The sequence below is a fragment of the Rhinolophus ferrumequinum genome, chromosome 28 (genome assembly GCF_004115265.2).
Source record: "Rhinolophus ferrumequinum isolate MPI-CBG mRhiFer1 chromosome 28, mRhiFer1_v1.p, whole genome shotgun sequence".
Lineage (NCBI taxonomy): Eukaryota > Metazoa > Chordata > Mammalia > Chiroptera > Rhinolophidae > Rhinolophus > Rhinolophus ferrumequinum.
Genome location: NC_046311.1, coordinates 713,058 through 730,216, shown reverse-complemented (window position 1 = coordinate 730,216; position 17,159 = coordinate 713,058). Strand labels below are relative to the sequence as shown.

The window sequence follows — 17,159 nt, the reverse complement described above, 5'->3', positions numbered from 1 at the left end:
CACTGTGGCATAATAAACGGCTCCTTTTGGAAACGGGTCCGGGGTGTCTCCAGACAAAACAGGGGCTCCATGCGGGTGGTATGATCAAGATGATTCGACCTGATGGATGATACGCCGCCTGGCGATGAGAAAGAAAAAGGTGATTAGCAACACCCAGGGAAACAACTGCAGAATTAAGTCTGGTCCAGGCAGGAATGTGGGGTGACTGCACACTCTCAGCTGGAAGACAATCGAGTCCCCACGTGTCCAGTGCTAGGCAGGGTGTCTGTGGCCCCGGCCTACAGGACAGGAAACCGTCCCCGACTCCTGGCTCCCCATGGTGGCATGTGCCGTCACAGCAAAGCCCTTGCTCGCTCACTGGCTTTCGACTGTGACAATGACAAGTTTCCCAGTGGCTCTCTGAGCCCCGTGACGTGCACTGCCTGTTTCTGGGACTGCACATCATCTAGTCATTTCCTTCACACCTCACTTCTAAAGTGTAAGAATTGATTCTAGCTTCACCCGAAATAGTCAGATTTGTGAAGCCACAAACTGAAGGGCTCGTGCTACATCCACGCACGTAGATATTTCCCAATGCACGTTAAAATTAATACGAAACTGCTCTTAAATGTTTGCTCACATGCCTATAACAGTGGATCATAGGACACGTTTGGAATCTGATAGAAAAAGCTGAAGAATTTTAATTTTGTTTTTGTCAAAGATCGTAAATGTGATTCATGTTAACTCTTAAACGAAGGGACAGCTGACAGAGAACGGGAGGTAAAAGGGTGGCTCCGAGCCTCATCTTACACTGAGGGCTCGGGGCTACGGTGACGGTGGCTGGAGAGAGGTGTGCAACCGAGCTGCTTCAATACAGGCGCAGTGACAGAACCCAAAGTTAGCCTGCAGTCTCGGGGAGTGCGATGCGCTAAGGAAAGCACTGCACACAGGCCTCGTTTCTGGCGGATAAATCAAGATCTAGAGATGAGGTTATGCTTCCAAGCTGTGGAAACCTCTCAAGAAACGGGTACTAAGAACAGAAACACTTAATAGGAAAGGTTCCTCGGGGGCTGGGGCAGGGGGAGTACTGCTATATATTTTCAGCATCAGTGCTTCTGGGCTACTTTTGTGGGACCATGTATTACTAATACACAATTTTTATTATTATTTTTTATTCCGAAGTGCTGCAGCCTGGGGCTCTGGCTCGAGGCCTCACGGCCCAGGCCCAGGCCGCCAGGAGAGGACTGTGGGCCTCTGCTGGCCCCTGCTGGCCGCACTGCCTCCCTCCCACCTGCACAAGTTTGCAAAGAAACTCCCCACAGATCTTGCAATTCCCCCCCCCACCCCACCCCCAGGACGCCTCCGGGCCACCGCAGTGTGCCCCAATCTGCTCTCCAGGCTCAGCTGTGAGACCCCAGGCCCCTGAGGGCGCTGGGGCCCTGGCTGCATCGTGTCCTCTCAGGTCCCTTTCTACACTGAATGGGTGGGTGTGGGTCCCACGATCAGACTAAGTGCCCTCCAGTTTTAGATAGAGCCCAGCGATTGCTAAGCCCCTTCTCCCTGGGACTCCGATTCTCAGAGATTCAGGCCCCCAGGACAGTGCTTTCCTGTCAGCAGGGGCAGTAGAATGTGGGTACACGGAGGATTCTAAAGAGTGGGAATGGGCGAGGTGCCCACCTAGCACCAGGGCCTTAAGGGAGGAAAGTAGGGCAGAAGAGAAGGCAGGCAGCAGCCTCTGCAGAGAAGGGACCATCTCCCCTGGCCTGGGGAGACCGGATGGAAGGCCACGTGGCCTGTGCTCTCGGGAAGGTACAGGGCAGAGGGTGAACACACCAGTTCTTATGTGACCTATGCAAAGTCACCTCAGCATCAAGAGTCTGTTTCCTCCTCTGTACAATGCGGACTCTTGGTTGCAAGGGGCAGAAACCCTAACTGAAATCAGCTTCATAAAAATGATGACAACAAGAAACCCAAGGCGGGGCTAACAACTAAATAGAGGCGGGTGAGGGGGCAGCCTGGGACCTTATCTGGTCTGCCACCCGGAGGGACGGACAGTGTCACGCCTCTGCACCTCCCTGCCCTCAGTGGAGATGGGAGGAGACAGCTGGCACTTCCCTCCCTTTCTCCCTCAACAGAACGGTCCAGGTGCAGAGCCCCTGCCTGCGTGAAGTGCTGTGTGACGCAGCCAAGAGCGTTTTCTTGTGAAACAGTGGGCAGCTCGGAAATGCTCTCACTGCCTTCTGCTTGCTTTTCTCCCCGTTCTGACTCACTTTTCCCCCCTCACCTCCTTTCCCCACCTCACTTCCCTCCTTCCCATCACCGCCTTTCCCTCCCCTCACTTCCTTTCCCCCCTCACTTGTGTGCTCTAGGATCCACTCCCAACAAAGCCTCAGGGCATACGCTTTGCTGTGGGCTCTGTTTTTTTAGGGAAACCTGGAATAGAATAGCTGCTCACAAGCTGTATGATGCTGGCTACGTTACTTAACCTCTCTGTGTTTCAACTTTCTCATCTGCAAAATGGACTTATAGCAATTCACGCCTCACAGGGTTGCAGTGAGTTAACAACACAGAAAGCACATAGAGCAGTGTGGACAGTTACTAAGAGCTAGGGTTTGTTATTTTTATTAATGACGCCCGAGAAAGCTCTAAATCGGGACTGAGGCAGGTCACCGTAAGAATGGATGTTTGGACGACTCTCCAGGGCTCTCACTGACAGAGCCTGGGGGCGGAGGGAGGGGGCTGTGGCTGCCCAGGATGTACCCCTCAGGCCGGCTGCCTCTGCAGCCGGGGACTGGGTTCTAGCTGGGGACAGAGCACGGGACTTAGTCAGCATTACGTGCTTCCACCCTGCATGACCCTGGCTGTGGGTCACGTTCCAAAACCCTGGTTTCCTCACCTGTGAAGTGACACTGAGTTGGACACCTATCTCAGGGGCCTCACCTGGGTGGGGGCCAAGGGAGCTCCACAAGCTTACCCGACTGGGCCAGTTACATCTGTGACCCCCCGGGGGAGGGTGGACAAGCAGCCAAGGCCTCAGAGTCCTGGCGGGTGGCCCAGGGGAGCAGCCAGGGCTGAGGCAGGCCGGGGCAAGTCAGCGCTGCTCCCACGGAAGCCGCACATCCAAGCATGGCGAAACCGCTCCTGCTCCAACTCCACGTCCCACTTAGGGACAAACCTGTAGGGCAAGGCAGTGGGGGAAGAGGGAGCACCTCCGGCCAGCCAGGCTGGGGCCTCTCACGTTCCAGCTGAGCCTGTCCTCTCCCAGCCCCTGCTCCCCGATGTCCAGAGGGCACTGGTTCGGGAGAACCAAGTGTCCAGGGAGGTCCACACGCAGGAGTGAGGCACTGCTTCCTGGCCTGCAGGTGCTGGGAGCCCAGCCTTCGAAAACAAGGGCAGGCAGGGAGGATACCTTGCTGCCACAGGAGTCCAGAGCCACGCCAGGCATCCACATCGCTGTGCCTCATACAGGGGGACACTCTGAGGGGGCTGGGACATGCGGAGGCCCACAGCTAGCCCTTCCACACGGACTGGAGCCCAGGTGGTCTGACATCTGACCAGGCCTCGGTCGCCATGCCAGGGCTGCCAAGCTGTGCCAGGCGCTCACAGGGGCCCTTGCAGCCACTGGAGGAGGCTGCACTGACCGGGGACAGGCTCCCCTGCTGGCTCTCAAGGCCCCAGTGGGACTCCCCGTGCTGGCGGTCACCGCTGAATGAATCAACAAATCGGCCTTCTTTTCTCTAATGTTGCCCAAGAGTCTAAAGACCCAGTTTTTTTCTTTTCTCATCACCCAATAGACCACTCTTGCCTGATAGGACTTCAGGAGCCCCACTCTTTATGGGGAATCTCCCTGAGGCCGAACTTGGACAGATTTTGACCCCCACCCCCACCCCCAAGAAGGCAGAGTGAGCCCCATGGGGGAAGAGCCCCACCCTGGCTGATTGGGGATAAGTGGGGTCAGCCTTGATCGATTCTTTCTGAGAACGCGAGTCACACAAGAGCCATCTCATCCCCAGGGACCATCTCAGCATCTGTGACCGACTTCTCTTAGGACTTTGTCACAGTCTGTAGAGAACATTACACTGCAGCCTGGGAGGCTGATGGAAAGGGGCAGAGCAGTGTGGAGGGTCCAGGCTGAGAGGCCGGACATCTGCTGCCTCCTTCCACTGCAGGTTCCCACATGCACCTCCTCTAGGAAGCCCTCCCAGATACCCCTGCATTCTCCATCTTTTTCTGCTACATTCCATGGAGACTTCCTCCCTGCGACTGTCAGCTAAAGTGCCACTTCTGCTCAGCCTGGGGCCACAGGAGCCTGCTTCTCCTGCTGGACCCGAGGTCTGATCACACACTCAGGCCAATGAGTGTGTAAATGTGGCCACGTGGCCGTGTCAGCACCCCTCCCATGCAGATCAACAAGCAACTGCGACCATGCCCGGTGGACGTCGGGGGGCACATTGGTCTACTTCTCAGGAGTTACAGCCCAGCTGGGAAGGGGGCGCCCAGACATCATGACAAAACGAGACCAATTGTAAATCAAGCATTTGCTCTGTGTACCAGGCGCTGTGCTAAAGCAATGTATGCACATTCTCTCATTTAATCCACATATGACCTTATAAAACCACCACTACTGCTACTACTGTCACTACTGCTATGATGATGATTTTGTAGACGAGGATGAAGACACACAGACGTTAACTTGCCGAACGTCACCCAGGCAGCACATGACAGAGCCAGGCTTCGGGCCGGAGCGGTGTCCCTGCCGGGGCCATCCTATGAGCGCCACTCAGGAGAGGAAGCCTCTCTCCTCAGGAGGTCACAGGCGGCTTCCTGCTGAAGGTGACTTTTCGGTGAAGGAGGGACTGGTCTGGAGACACTGAGTTTGGGGGGATAAGACTTCTAGAAACAAAGGTGGGGGGACAGAAAAGTTCCAGACATGTAGAGCAACCAAGGAGGAGCATGGGGGCCAGCAGACGAGGACTGAATGGAAGGACGTGCAAGTTCGTACGTCTCAGGCCCTGACTGCCCGGCAGAATCATGGCCCCGAGGACTGAATGGAAGGACGTGCAAGTTCGTACGTCTCAGGCCCTGACTGCCCGGCAGAATCATGGCCCCGACGATGGCCGTCTCCTCAGACCCCAAACCTGCGAATGTATTCACTTCCAGGTCAAGGTGGACTTCGCAGGTGTGATTCATTTAAGGGCTCTGAGATGCAAAGATTATCCTGGATCATCCAGGTGGGCTCAGTGTAGCCACAAGTGTCCTTAGAAGAGGGAGGCGGGAGGGCCTGAGTGAGAGAAGATGTGACGATCGTCGCAAAGTCCGAGACAAAGCTGCTGGCTTTGATGATGAAGGAAGAGGCCGTGAGTCAAGGAATGCAGTCTCGGCTTAGAAGCTGGAAAAGGCAAAGAAATGGATCCTTCCAGAGCCTCCAGGAGGAACGAGCCCTGCCAACACCTTGATTGGAGCCCAGTCAGACCCAGAACTGGAAAGGAATACATGTGCATTGTGTAAACCACTAAGTTTGTGGCATTTTGTTACAGTAGCGTGGGGTGCTGCGGCTGCCAGCAGCCTCCTGTCACTGGCATTTTAGAAAGCTGCAGGCAGCCCCATGTTGAGCGAGCACCTTCCACGTGCTGGCCACGGGGAGACAGAGACGCAGCCCCTGCCTTGGGTGGAGCTGCAGTGTCATCGGAGGGCACGCCACTCCACACAGGGCTGCAAACTGGCACAAGATGAGCCAATTATCTCTAACCAGAAGCCTGAACACAACCGGTTCCCAACTGGCAGCCACAGGGCCTTTATCTGAATGGCTCTGAGGACAGCGCTTCTTAGCAGATGAGCCCGAGCCAGTGGGGCCCACTGTGCCCACTGCCCTGCTCTGAGGGTCTCCTGGCACAAGGGGGGGCGCCAGGGGATTTCTTAAGGCACCAAGTAGGTGTCTCTGTGGTGGGGGGAGTGGGCTAGGGCAAGGCAAGAGGGGAAAGTCACCTCCAACCCACCCAGTAACTACACTCCCACGAGTACACCCAACAGGAAAGTGAACATACAGCTGCCAAAAGACACACTCACGGCAGCACTGCAACAGCCCCTGGAAACAACCCAAATGCCCATCAGCAGGACAAGGGACGCCAAACTGTGATACAGTCACACAATGGAGCACTCAACCATGAGAATGAATGAACTATTGTTAAATCCAGCAACACTGATGATTCACACCAGCTTAACACTGAACAAAAGAAGCCAGACGCAAAAGAACACCAATTACGTGACTCCATTAAGATAGTGCTCACAGACGCATGATTAATCTATTGTAGAAGTCAGAACAGGAGTCCTGGAGGGGTGCCGAGTGGCGGGGAGACGGCACAGGGGCTTCTGGAGTGCCGGCAGCGTTCTGATCCTGGACGGGGGTAAAGAGGAGTGTTCCCTTTGTGATTATTTGTGTACTTTGTACGTGTACATTATATTGCAGTGAGAAGCTTCCTTTAAAAAGTATTAATGAGCATATTACCGTGATTGGGGTATTTTGGCGGCTATGTGATGTGAGGGACATCAGCTGAGAGTGAAAAGGCCCAGGTTCTCGCCGTAACCTGCCTGGACTATCCTGCTGTGTGACGCTGGGCGAGCGGTGAGACACTGCTCGGGTATCAGTTTCCTCACCCAAAAGTTGGGAGGGTGTGTATGTGGATTACATGATTTCTGCCGAATCTCAGAAAAATGACTGAATTGTGGCCAACCTGACTCCTTCCATAAAAAAAGGAAGAATCCAGAACTTTGCTAGAACTGGAGATGCACCCTGTGTCCTTGTTGAGTGGCTCCACTGCCAGTGGCCCAGCTGTCTGACGTTGGCTGGAAAGAACGTTTGGGCTCTGGGAGCAGCGTCTGGTTCCACTTGGGGCACGATCTTCATCTTAGCAGCATGAGAACCTGGGTGGGCTACTTCACCTCTCTGAGCCTCAGTTTCCTCACTGGTAAAATGTGGATGCTTGTGCCCACTCCACTGGGCAACTGTGAAAACGACGTGAAACGTGCCCAGCTGCTGGTAGGTGTGGCTGCTGTCCCTGTGCCCAGTGAGGTCCCTAAGGCACGTGGGTCTCCCGCGGGGACCAGGCCAAAGCCCGCGTCATTCTGACCCACACTACACAAAGAAAGCAGAGCAGAGCCGTCCTTTACAGGTGGTGAGGCTGGGGCTTGGGGAGGGAGGAGCAGGCCAGTGTCCTGGCGGGGCCTGTCTCCCCTCTGTGTGGGGCCCTCCCAGTGTGTGGCCTGCGGGGGCGCCGACAGCAGGGGCCAGGAGGTCCCGCCCTGCGCACCGTGCTCGGCTCAGGACACACAGCTCAGGCGGGGTCCTGGGGAACAGGGCAGGCTGCTGCCACCAAGGGACAGCGGGAGAAATGGCTGAGGTGGGCGCCGTGCAGCGCAGAGACGACCAGGGCCTCGGTTTCACTAATCCAGGGGGGCTCTGTGGGGACTAGGGGGTCCCCAACCCTGAGAACCCACGTCCGCTCATCTTGAACGCCTTTTTTCTAACCGCACACGTGTGCGCGCACACACAACGTCCGAGCGAACACAAACGGGAGCGCACGGCGAAGCAGAGGCAGACAACAAACAGCCCCCGCAATGTCGCGGGCAGGAGCCGGCAGGTCCCCGGGGCGGGGCGGGGGCACCGAGGAGCCGGGAACGGCGCCCGCGCCCGCACAGAAGCCGCGCCCCCGGGCCCGCGCCCCCACCCAGCTCGCCCGGCCCGCGGCGGCCCAGAGGGTTCCCGAGCCCCCGCGAAGCTTCTGGGCCTTTGTGGCGTCACGTCCCCGCGGAAGCGGCCGCCCGCGCCGAATAAAAACCGCCGTGGAGGCGCCGGCGCCTGAGTGCGGGCCGGGCGGGCCGGCGGGACGGACGGGACCGCGACCGAGGGGCCCGCGACTGCGGGGCCGGGGCCGTGACGCCATTGTGACGTGACGACACCGGGACGCGACCGCGGCGTGACGTGCCCGTGACGCGCCCGGGCCCGGGCCTGACGGGACGGAGACGGGACGTGAGGTGACCGGACCCGGCGCGCGGCGGGCGGCGGGGCGCTGAGCGGGCTCCTGAGCGGCGTCGCCCGCCGGCGCCTCAGGGCAAGATGGTGAAGGAGACGCAGTACTACGATATTCTGGGGGTGAAGCCCAGTGCGCCCCCCGAAGAGATTAAGAAGGCCTACCGGAAGCTGGCGCTCAAGTACCACCCGGACAAGAACCCCGACGAGGGCGAGAAGGTGCGGCCGGCCGCCGACGCTGGGCAGGGGCTGGGGGCGCGGGGGCGCGGGGGCGCGGGGCGGGGCTCGCAGGAGGCGGGGCTGGCGGGGTCGCAGGGGCGGGGCTGGCGGGGCCGCAGGGGGCGGGGCTGGCGGGGGTCGCAGGGGGCGGGGCTGGCGGGGGTCGCAGGGGGCGGGGCTGGCGGGGGGCGCGGCTTTCTGTGACAAATGGCCCACCGCTGATCCTGACTACCAGTGATACTGAAAAATGCTCTGCGTAAGAGAGACTTCGGTGACTGTTTACACCCTGCTCACAGCCAGCTTTTGACCCCCAAGGAGGCTCAACACCCACCTGAACAGTTCAGTTCCGTAACTGGAAGGATTGGGCACTCCTCTCATTTCTTGCTATTTTCTCACAAAACTTGGTTTGGGCAAGGCGGGGCTCTTGTAGAGTAGCTGCTACCCCGCCACCTTTGAAGTCCCAGATCACCCACTTCCATTTAGATTGGGGGAACGCCACGAGGATCAAAATACCTGTCTGCCTTAGCGGCTTCAAGCAGGCTGGGCGGCAACAGTGATGGGATGTTTATATTTAGCCACATGCGCTGAATGTGGCTGTCACAGGTTTAAAATGCTTTCCAGTTGGTCTGTTACTTCCTGGCATTCTTTCTCATCTTTATTCATGTGGCCCACTGTAGCTTTTAAAGTCACTGGCTTTGTATGTTTGTCGGTGATTCATAGGTAGCCTATTTGTGAGACTCTCCTTCAAGGAGACTGCACCCAGACTTTTGATGTCACGTTTCAGAAGGCTGGCTAAAGGCCACGTGGGAAAGCCTTCTGACCCTGCTTTCAGGTCGTCTCCCAGCACTTTCCAAGAGTCAGCTCGTGGCTGTGTGCAGACAGCTGGGGGAGTCCGCTTTTGGTGTCCCGAAGCTGTTTAAAAGTGGCTTTGACCTGGACGACATTTCTGTAGGTGGGTCGGAGGCAGCCTCCTGGAAGAAGTTTTAGCTGAGAACGAAATTAAAGGGTGGTGTCTGTTTGATACCTGCATTTCCCACTGCCATGCCCACTTATGGGCCTGTGTCTAGCGGTGCAGTGTAGGTGCTACAGTGTGTTCACTAGCTGAATGAATGGCGGTGTCACGAGAAGAAATACATAATAAAGAATTCCGTGGGAGAAGGAGTGAGCCTATAAAGGCACAGTTAGAGGCAAATTGTTGCAGTGAAGGGCGGTTGGGAGATCAGTGGAAACTGGACTGGAAATCAAGGGATGATAGAAACTGCTGTCAAATTCCTTAGAGGATTCACTCATTCATTCATTCATTCACCAGGTACCTCCTATCTGGTCCTACTGTGTGCCAGGCATACTTTGTAGACCTTTTCTTTTTTGTGAAAGTCTGTGTGTAGTTCTTGTCCACTTTATCTGTCACAGGTGGAACCTTTTTATTTTTTTTCCTAAGCTTGTCACTGTATTATTGTCTCTTCAAAAATAGATTAAGCCAGTCCTTTCCTCCTTGCTCTGGGACAACTGAGACGGCTTTTGGTGTGCGTTGGTCATTGTTTTGTACCTTGTTGTCCTGTGTTGCTAAGCACTGGGCAGCCTGTGTTTGTCATCAGGCGCTCTCTCTGGAGTCGGTACTTATCTCATCTGTGGCTGTTTTCAGTGAGACACGCAGGCAGCGGGTCAGTAAGCTTGTCCCTTTCAGGGGCAATGATAGGGGTGTATTCTTGGCTATCACCCTACCCAGCTTTTGAGATGAGTTTGGTCTTTTGGCCGATTTCATTGTAACTTGCAGTTTAAGTCCAAGTGTCTTTCAAGTATCCAGAATATTTGGTGATTGTTTCATGCCTGCCTAATCCCTGACCTACACACAGGCACAGGAACTCTCCGGGGGCTGCTGGCCTAGTTGCTTTCTGGTCTTCCATACCAGGCACCTAATCCCGACACCTCAATTTTCCGGCGGCGAAAGTGAAAGATACCTGCTTCTTTGCAATAATGCTGTGAGAATGATCATGATTCTGATGCCTCTTTAAGACTTAATTTTTAAAATTACCCAGTTATTTGTTAGCTATTATTAGCTATCATTTATTATTTATTAGTAATTTATTAGATCTCCATCAGGGATCTGTGATGCCAGAGAAAACCTAGTATCTCTGTTGGTTTCCATTTTCATAGCACTTCTTTTTCTGTGTTTTATGGAGCCAGCCGCATTATAGGATGTTTCTGTGGACTTCTGTCCCATAGATTAAGCTGTGGGCCTCACAGACTCACCTCTGTTCAGTTCCAAATTCCCAGGATTGAGTCATGCGTCTAACAGATACTACCAAGCGTCTTCCATGGGCCAGACACCGTGCTAGGTTGGAGCAGACAGTGGTGGGCCGCGCCAGAGCTGACACTGCAGTGGGTGCAACTTCAAAAGGAGGCTGGTAGGCGGTGGCACAAGTGCAGGAGATGGAGGCAGAGAGCTTCAGGTTGGGCTTTTACTCGAGTGAAATGGGCCACCTTGGAGGGTCTGGCACGATGAGCAGACTAAAAGCTGGGGTGTGAGGTCAGAGGATGGGAGGCCACTGAGGTGGTCACTGCCAGGGCAGGCACGATGGTGATGGTGAGAAGGGATGGATTTGGGGTATTTTAGGGTGTTCTGATTTGAGCACGTGCATTTCCGTCCCCGTTCACCGTCGTAAATGCACTGCCCCCACGGGCTTTACCTATCTCTAATGGTTCTGTCATTATTTGCTTCGTGACACAACTCAAAGCTTCTTTTTAATCGCTCTCTTTTTCTTTTCAAGTTTAAGCTCATATCGCAGGCATATGAAGTGCTTTCAGATCCAAAGAAGAGGGACATTTATGACCAGGGCGGTGAGCAGGCCATCAAGGAGGGCGGCTCGGGTGGCCCCGGCTTCTCGTCCCCCATGGACATCTTTGACATGTTCTTTGGTGGAGGAGGGCGGATGGCGAGAGAGAGGAGAGGTGAGCGCTTTCCAGGACCCCCAGCAGGTGGCACAGCTGCCAGGGCGATTATGGCTTATAGGGTCCAGTTGTCAGTGTTTGTGACCACTCGCTCCAGCTACCTGCCTAGTGTCCAGGCTGCCTGGAACATTAGTGCATTTAGCAATTACCTGTCACCCTGCAAACACCACACAGAAAGGAGCAGAGGGAGTGGTGAGGAGGGAGGAGGAAGGTCGTGTTTGTCTCACCCTTTCTCTGTTGTTGGGGTTAGCCCAAGTGTCCTAAGGGACCTAAGAGGTGCTGTCCCCTCCCGCACACCTTCCTTTCCGTGCCTCCAGCCCTGGGCACTGGGCCTCTGTCTCGGGCTGGCACTGCCGTGTGCAACATGGCCTCATTTTCTCAGCCTGCTCAGATTTTCTGGGTGACACAATTTACCCCTCTATGTTTGACATCTTTGGAAAAGAACACACCTGCCTCTTTTCAGAATGCATTAAGATTAGAGCGTATGCCCAGGAAGTGAATGAGGGGCTTCACCCCGAGCTGAATGGCCGCAGGCTGCTGTTCTGGGTTTGCTCTTCCTAATTTTTCTACCTCTTACCTCCTGCCAGGCTGTGAGCTGTCATCTCTGTCACTAGTGGTCTCTAATAGCCCCCTTTTCCTGTTCAGTTTGCTGTTGAGAAACTGTTTGGACCTCAAAACCAGATAGGTAACACAGCTTATTACAGTCCTGGATAAAATCAGAGGCAGCAGCTCTGCATCGGGGTTTAAGAAAGGCGGTGCGGGTCAGCAAGAGGCCCCTGGATGAATACAGCTGTATTGTTCTCACATTGTAATGGACTCTGAGCGTCAAATAGCTCGGCTGTCGATTCTGTGAACAGTATGCTGAAAACCAGTGTTTATTAGGGAAGAATCCTTGCCCTGTCATCTAGGTATGTGCCTGCTCGTATAGTTGACAGCGTACACAGGATTAGACCTTGGGTATCTCTGCCTTACGGGCAGCAGTGAGCGTCCTGAAGCCACGGGTCCTGATAGGCTGGCATAGCGTCGAGCACAGACTCCCCCCAAAGACGAAAGGCCTACCGTCCCAAATGCACAGATAAGATTTCGGCAGATAAAGAGTTCCCAGAAAGGCTCCCAAGTACAGTGCATTCTGCTTGAAGAAGCGTTTCAATGAAAGGTCCAGAGAATGGCTGCCAGGCACTCATCCGAGGGGAAAGGGGTATCACCGCTCTAGGTTTGTCAGTGGTCTGTCAGGTTTGTCCTTTGGGAATGAAGATGGATAGTCTTCGTGTTGACATCTATAAATGATTGAGTAACTAGCTCATCGCTAGAAAGGGTATTAGTTCTCATCACTGGCAGAGAACCAGAGGGATGGGCCAGGTGTAATAACAGCAGCACTGTCCCCACAGGGAAGGGAGCGAATGACACAGGCACAGCTTTGAGTCTCTGCAGAGTGTGTCATCTGGGCGGATCGAATGCAGTATGATTAATGGTTTTTTTCTCCCCATTCTTCCCCTAAGGCAAGAATGTTGTACATCAGTTATCTGTAACTCTTGAAGATTTATATAATGGAGTCACAAAGACATTGGTCCTCCAGAAAAACGTAATTTGTGAGAAATGTGAAGGTAAAAATCAACTTTTGAATGCATCTCAAAGTTCTGATCTCTTCGATCTGGAAACAATTCTGAGTTTTGTAATTCAGAGAAAAATAATTTATCTTTTCCAGTGTGCAGGTCAGAGATTGCACACAGGTGACCTGAGGGCCAAGTTTGTTTCATTTTTTATTGTACGTTTTTTATTTGGACTGCACACTTATTTAATACGTTGACAGTTATTTTAAAGACTTAGAAATCAAGACAGTCCAGCCAACCTGGAGGTCAGACAGTGAACGTTTAGGCTTGTAGGCTGTGGGTCTCTGTCACAACTATTCAGCTCAGTGTAAATGCAGCCACAGACACCAAATAATAGTCGTGCCTGTGTTCCAATAAAACTGTATTTACAAAGCCAGACAGTTGGCCCTACTAAGACTGACCCTAGACTTAGCTGTAAATATAATTAATGTAATGTTTTGAGAGTCAGCTCCACCGTGTCCCACAGCGAGCTGGCTGAGCTGGGCGCCACCCCGACGAAGGGGCTGGGCTCTTGTGCCCTCGGCCACCTGTGGGCATGGCTGTTTTCCACCCTGGAGTGGAAGAAAACAGTGATGAAGCTGTGGTAATGTGGCTTGGCACAGCCAAAGCACAGACGTTTGGGATCCCATGTGACAGCTGGCTGTCGTCTGCTTGGCTAGAGTCATGCAGACTCTGCCCCATTGCTTGTCACTGTAACGTCAGAACCGAAACCCCAGCAACTACTGCTTCCCCCGCAGGCGTTGGTGGAAAGAAGGGGTCCGTGGAGAAGTGCCCGGTGTGCAAAGGCCGCGGGACGCAGCTGCACGTGCAGCACATCGGACCGGGCATGGTGCAGCAGATCCAGACCGTGTGCATCGAGTGCCAGGGCCAGGGCGAGCGCATCCACCCCAGGGACCGCTGCGAAAGCTGCAGCGGCGCCAAGGTGGTCCGCGAGAAGAAGACTGTGGAGGTGCACGTAGAGAAAGGTGAGGCTGCACACGGGCGCCCCAGGGCGGGCGACGCCCCCGTGCCCGGTGCCCTCCGGATGGCTTTGTAGGAATGCGGCTTTAGGACAAACGGCTAATGAGACGGATGGGTGGTGGTCCACAGGCATGAAAGACGGACAGAAGATCGTGTTCTATGGAGAAGGCGACCAGGAGCCTGAGCTGGAGCCTGGTGACGTCATCATCGTGCTGGACCAGAAGGACCACAGCGTCTTCCAGAGGCGGGGCCACGACATCATCATGAAAATGAAAATCCAGCTTTCTGAAGCCCTGTGTGGCTTCAAAAAGACGATAAAAACCCTGGACGACCGAATCCTCGTCATCACGTCCAAATCAGGTAGTTTCAAACGTGCGCTCCGCCGGAGTAGCCCGGCGTTTGGCGTAAGGCTGGCCCTGCACCTGCTTCCACACTTAAGGCCGACGTCTCGGTCTTCTCTAAGTTTAAGGTCATCACTGATGACTTGAAAAATAAGTTTTCATTCTCCTAGGGAAAAAATCCAGAGTCGGGGGAAGAGTCTGAAATTCTAACTGGAAACTGCCAATTTAACTTAAATTCTGAAACAATTAATTTTTGAATGATGAGAAAACACAGCCAATAGTAGGTGGTGTTTTCCTATCAAGTGGCCATCTGTGCTGATTCTGTGTTATGGTTACGTACGAGAGAGCTTTAAGAATAGAGTTTTCCTGAAAAGCGCGCTTGGCGGCCAGGCCCTCCCTGGAGGCGTGCAGAGAACTGCCACGGGCTGCGGGGAGCCGCCTGAGTGACCCACAGGGGCCGAGCACTCAGCCTGCTGGCTCGTGTACGCGTGCCAGACTCCCAGCGCCCAGGAGGGTGAGTCCATGTGGCCAGCAGGGCAGCAGCCTATAAGGGGCAGAGGGGACGGCAGGCACATTGGAAAAGGGGGGAGGCCCGGGCTAGGGCCTGGACGTGAAGCTCTCAGAATAGCACTTAAGGTCCATCATCCACATCAAATAATGGCTGGACAGGTGTGGGGACCAAGCCGCCAGGCACCCTCGACCCCCTCGCTGGCCACAGTGGGCCCCTGAGGATTAGGGGAGGGGTGGGACAGACCCCTGCAGGTCACCCTCCATCTTCCGTTTCGTAATGACACCTTTTCTGCGGCAGGCGAGGTGATCAAGCATGGGGACCTGAAATGCGTGCATAACGAAGGAATGCCCATCTACAAAGCACCCCTGGAGAGAGGGGTACTGGTCATCCAGTTCTTGGTAGGTGCCTGGGCTCCGTCCTCCTGGGACTGGCTCGCGCCCGCACCGGGGAGGGAGAAAACAACTGCTCTCTCCCACTTCGCCCTATAGGTCGTCTTTCCGGAAAAACACTGGCTTCCTCAAGACAAGCTTCTTCAGCTGGAGGCGTTACTCCCGCCTCGGCAAGAAGTGCGGGTCACCGATGACATGGAGCCAGCAGAGCTGACGGAGTTCAGCCCCAGCGATCAGAGCTGGCGCCAGCACAGGGAGGCCTACGAGGAGGATGACGACGGGCCCCGGGCGGGGGTGCAGTGCCAGACGGCCTGAGGCGGGCGGCCCGGCCGCTCGGGCACGCAATGGATGTAACGTTGGCACAATGAAAGTGGCATCGCTTTAATGGCCTGTCTGGGTGTCCTGTGTGTGGTCAACACCCTTAATTGCGGAGCGTCTTTTTGGTTTTCCTTTTGGTTGTAACTTAAGTTGTAGTTTAATTTATATTTAAATGTCTTAAGTGTAAATCACCTCTAGTCTGCATATGGAATCTGTATTTGCATTCTCTAGATACTGGGGAGGGGCGGGTGACCGCGCTGACGCTTTGCGCTTTAGTGGCTTTGCCATAACTCAGTCCCACCCGTCAAGCACACCAGCCCCCGGCAAACCTCCAGCCGCCACGTGGGAGTGCTGGCCCGTGTGTGGGCCTGGCCTTCTCCCCACCACCGTCTATGCTAGTCACTGAGGGCACGGTCTCAGGGCTGCCAGTGGGGTATTTCGGAGTCTACAGTCTCGTGATCCTCCAGAATAAAAGCACATCTGTGGCCTGGACGTGGCTCCAGGGCCTGCTGGCGCTGACGGGCTGCAGGGCCAATGCAGTTCTTACTGTTCCGTGTCCAAGTGGCTGCAATGGAGCGAGTGTGTCTGATCACCTCTCCTGGAAGCTTTCGGGACCTTCCACGCCTCGTGGTGAGGACTGACCCGTGTGTTAAAGGAAAGACTGATAGAACTGTTTGCCTGTGTCCCCCGCACCTTGTTCTTTGTGGTTTTAATGATTTGCTGTTGACAACTTTTACAGTGCTTTCCCACCAAAGTGCTTACTTGTAAAGAAAACTACACCTTCTGTGTCCCCAGCAGCCTCAGTGGCAACAGAAGCCATGGCAGAACGCTGGTGGCTTGTCCCTGCAGCACAGCCTGCCTCCTGGATGACTCGAGAGGCAAAGGACGCCTGTTTTCCACCTCCCAGACCCAGCTCCCTTGCAAAGGTCCCCTCAGCGCACAGCCACACACAAGGGCTTCCTGGTCATGGAGACGTTCCACTGAGGACGGCACTGACCCAGCTCCACTGTGGGCTGCAGCCTGGGTGGAAAGGACGGAGGGATGCTGGCCGTTACCTTACTCCTGGCAGGTGGACCACTACTTAAACTTAGGGTTGCCTCAACCTTCCACCATCACTGCTCCTTTCCTTCCCACAACAGTCATGAAGAAAAACTACCTTCTAAGCTGCTGGGTTAAAGCAAAGGCCACTTGGTTATACAGCACCTGCGAGGGCCACTCAGACCAGGGACGTCCCCTAGGAGGTGAAAGGGCAGATGAGACTCAGGATAGGTGGGGGGAGCATAGTTTGCTCACAATAGGCCGGGAAGAGCCCACCTGTGCCACTGTGACCACTGCTCAGGACACACATGAAACCTGTTCTTCCAGCGAAGCCTCTGTACACAACAATTTATAACTGGGCCACAACCGCAGGGCGTTCTGCTGCGGTGCTGTGGCTTCTAACACATTGTTGCTGGACAACTGTTAGTGGATGACGGGGCAAAATGCTATCCAGCTCCTCATCATGGAGATGGAATGGGGAAGGTGTTGCTTTCAATTTATTCCACCTGTATGTACACTTGTCACTTCAAAATTAAAGTTGAGCAGGTATGACACAAATGCCTATGGCTTTTCCTTTTCTGGAGCTCAGGTGAACAGTGCTGGGTGCCAGCTGGCCTCGCACCGGGGTGCATTTATCCCCCGAGGGGAAGCTCCGTGAGTGGGAGGAAGTGCCCACTCGGGGGATAGATGCACCCGCAGGCAGTGGTGACTGCTGTGAAGAACGAGTGCGACGGGAGGGGGGCAGGCAGTAGGGAGGAGACCCTGAGGTCGGAGGGGGCACATTCCAGGCAGAGGGCGTGGGAAGGGCGGTGTGGGCAC

General features: G+C 54.9%; 1 protein-coding gene across 1 annotated transcript; it reads left to right on the top strand.

The window, feature by feature from the left end:
- The first annotated feature begins 7,841 nt into the window (after nt 1–7,841).
- Nucleotides 7,842–16,894, top strand: DNAJA4 (DnaJ heat shock protein family (Hsp40) member A4). The gene is made up of 7 exons (XM_033099997.1): nt 7,842–8,224; nt 10,993–11,173; nt 12,673–12,777; nt 13,521–13,748; nt 13,873–14,103; nt 14,893–14,993; nt 15,084–16,894. Exons 1-7 carry the CDS (start codon nt 8,093–8,095, stop codon nt 15,297–15,299), a joined length of 1,194 nt encoding a protein of 397 aa, XP_032955888.1. The 5' UTR covers nt 7,842–8,092; the 3' UTR covers nt 15,300–16,894.
- Nucleotides 16,895–17,159: the final 265 nt, after the last annotated feature.

Excerpts from the sequence above, each read along its gene's own strand:
- DNAJA4 (XM_033099997.1), top strand. The coding sequence starts at position 8,093 with ATGGTGAAGGAGACGCAGTACTACGATATTCTGGGGGTGAAGCCCAGT. Across the intron at positions 12,778-13,520 it reads AATTTGTGAGAAATGTGAAG|GCGTTGGTGGAAAGAAGGGG; the intron begins GTAAAAATCAAC and ends CTTCCCCCGCAG. Across the intron at positions 14,994-15,083 it reads TACTGGTCATCCAGTTCTTG|GTCGTCTTTCCGGAAAAACA; the intron begins GTAGGTGCCTGG and ends TTCGCCCTATAG.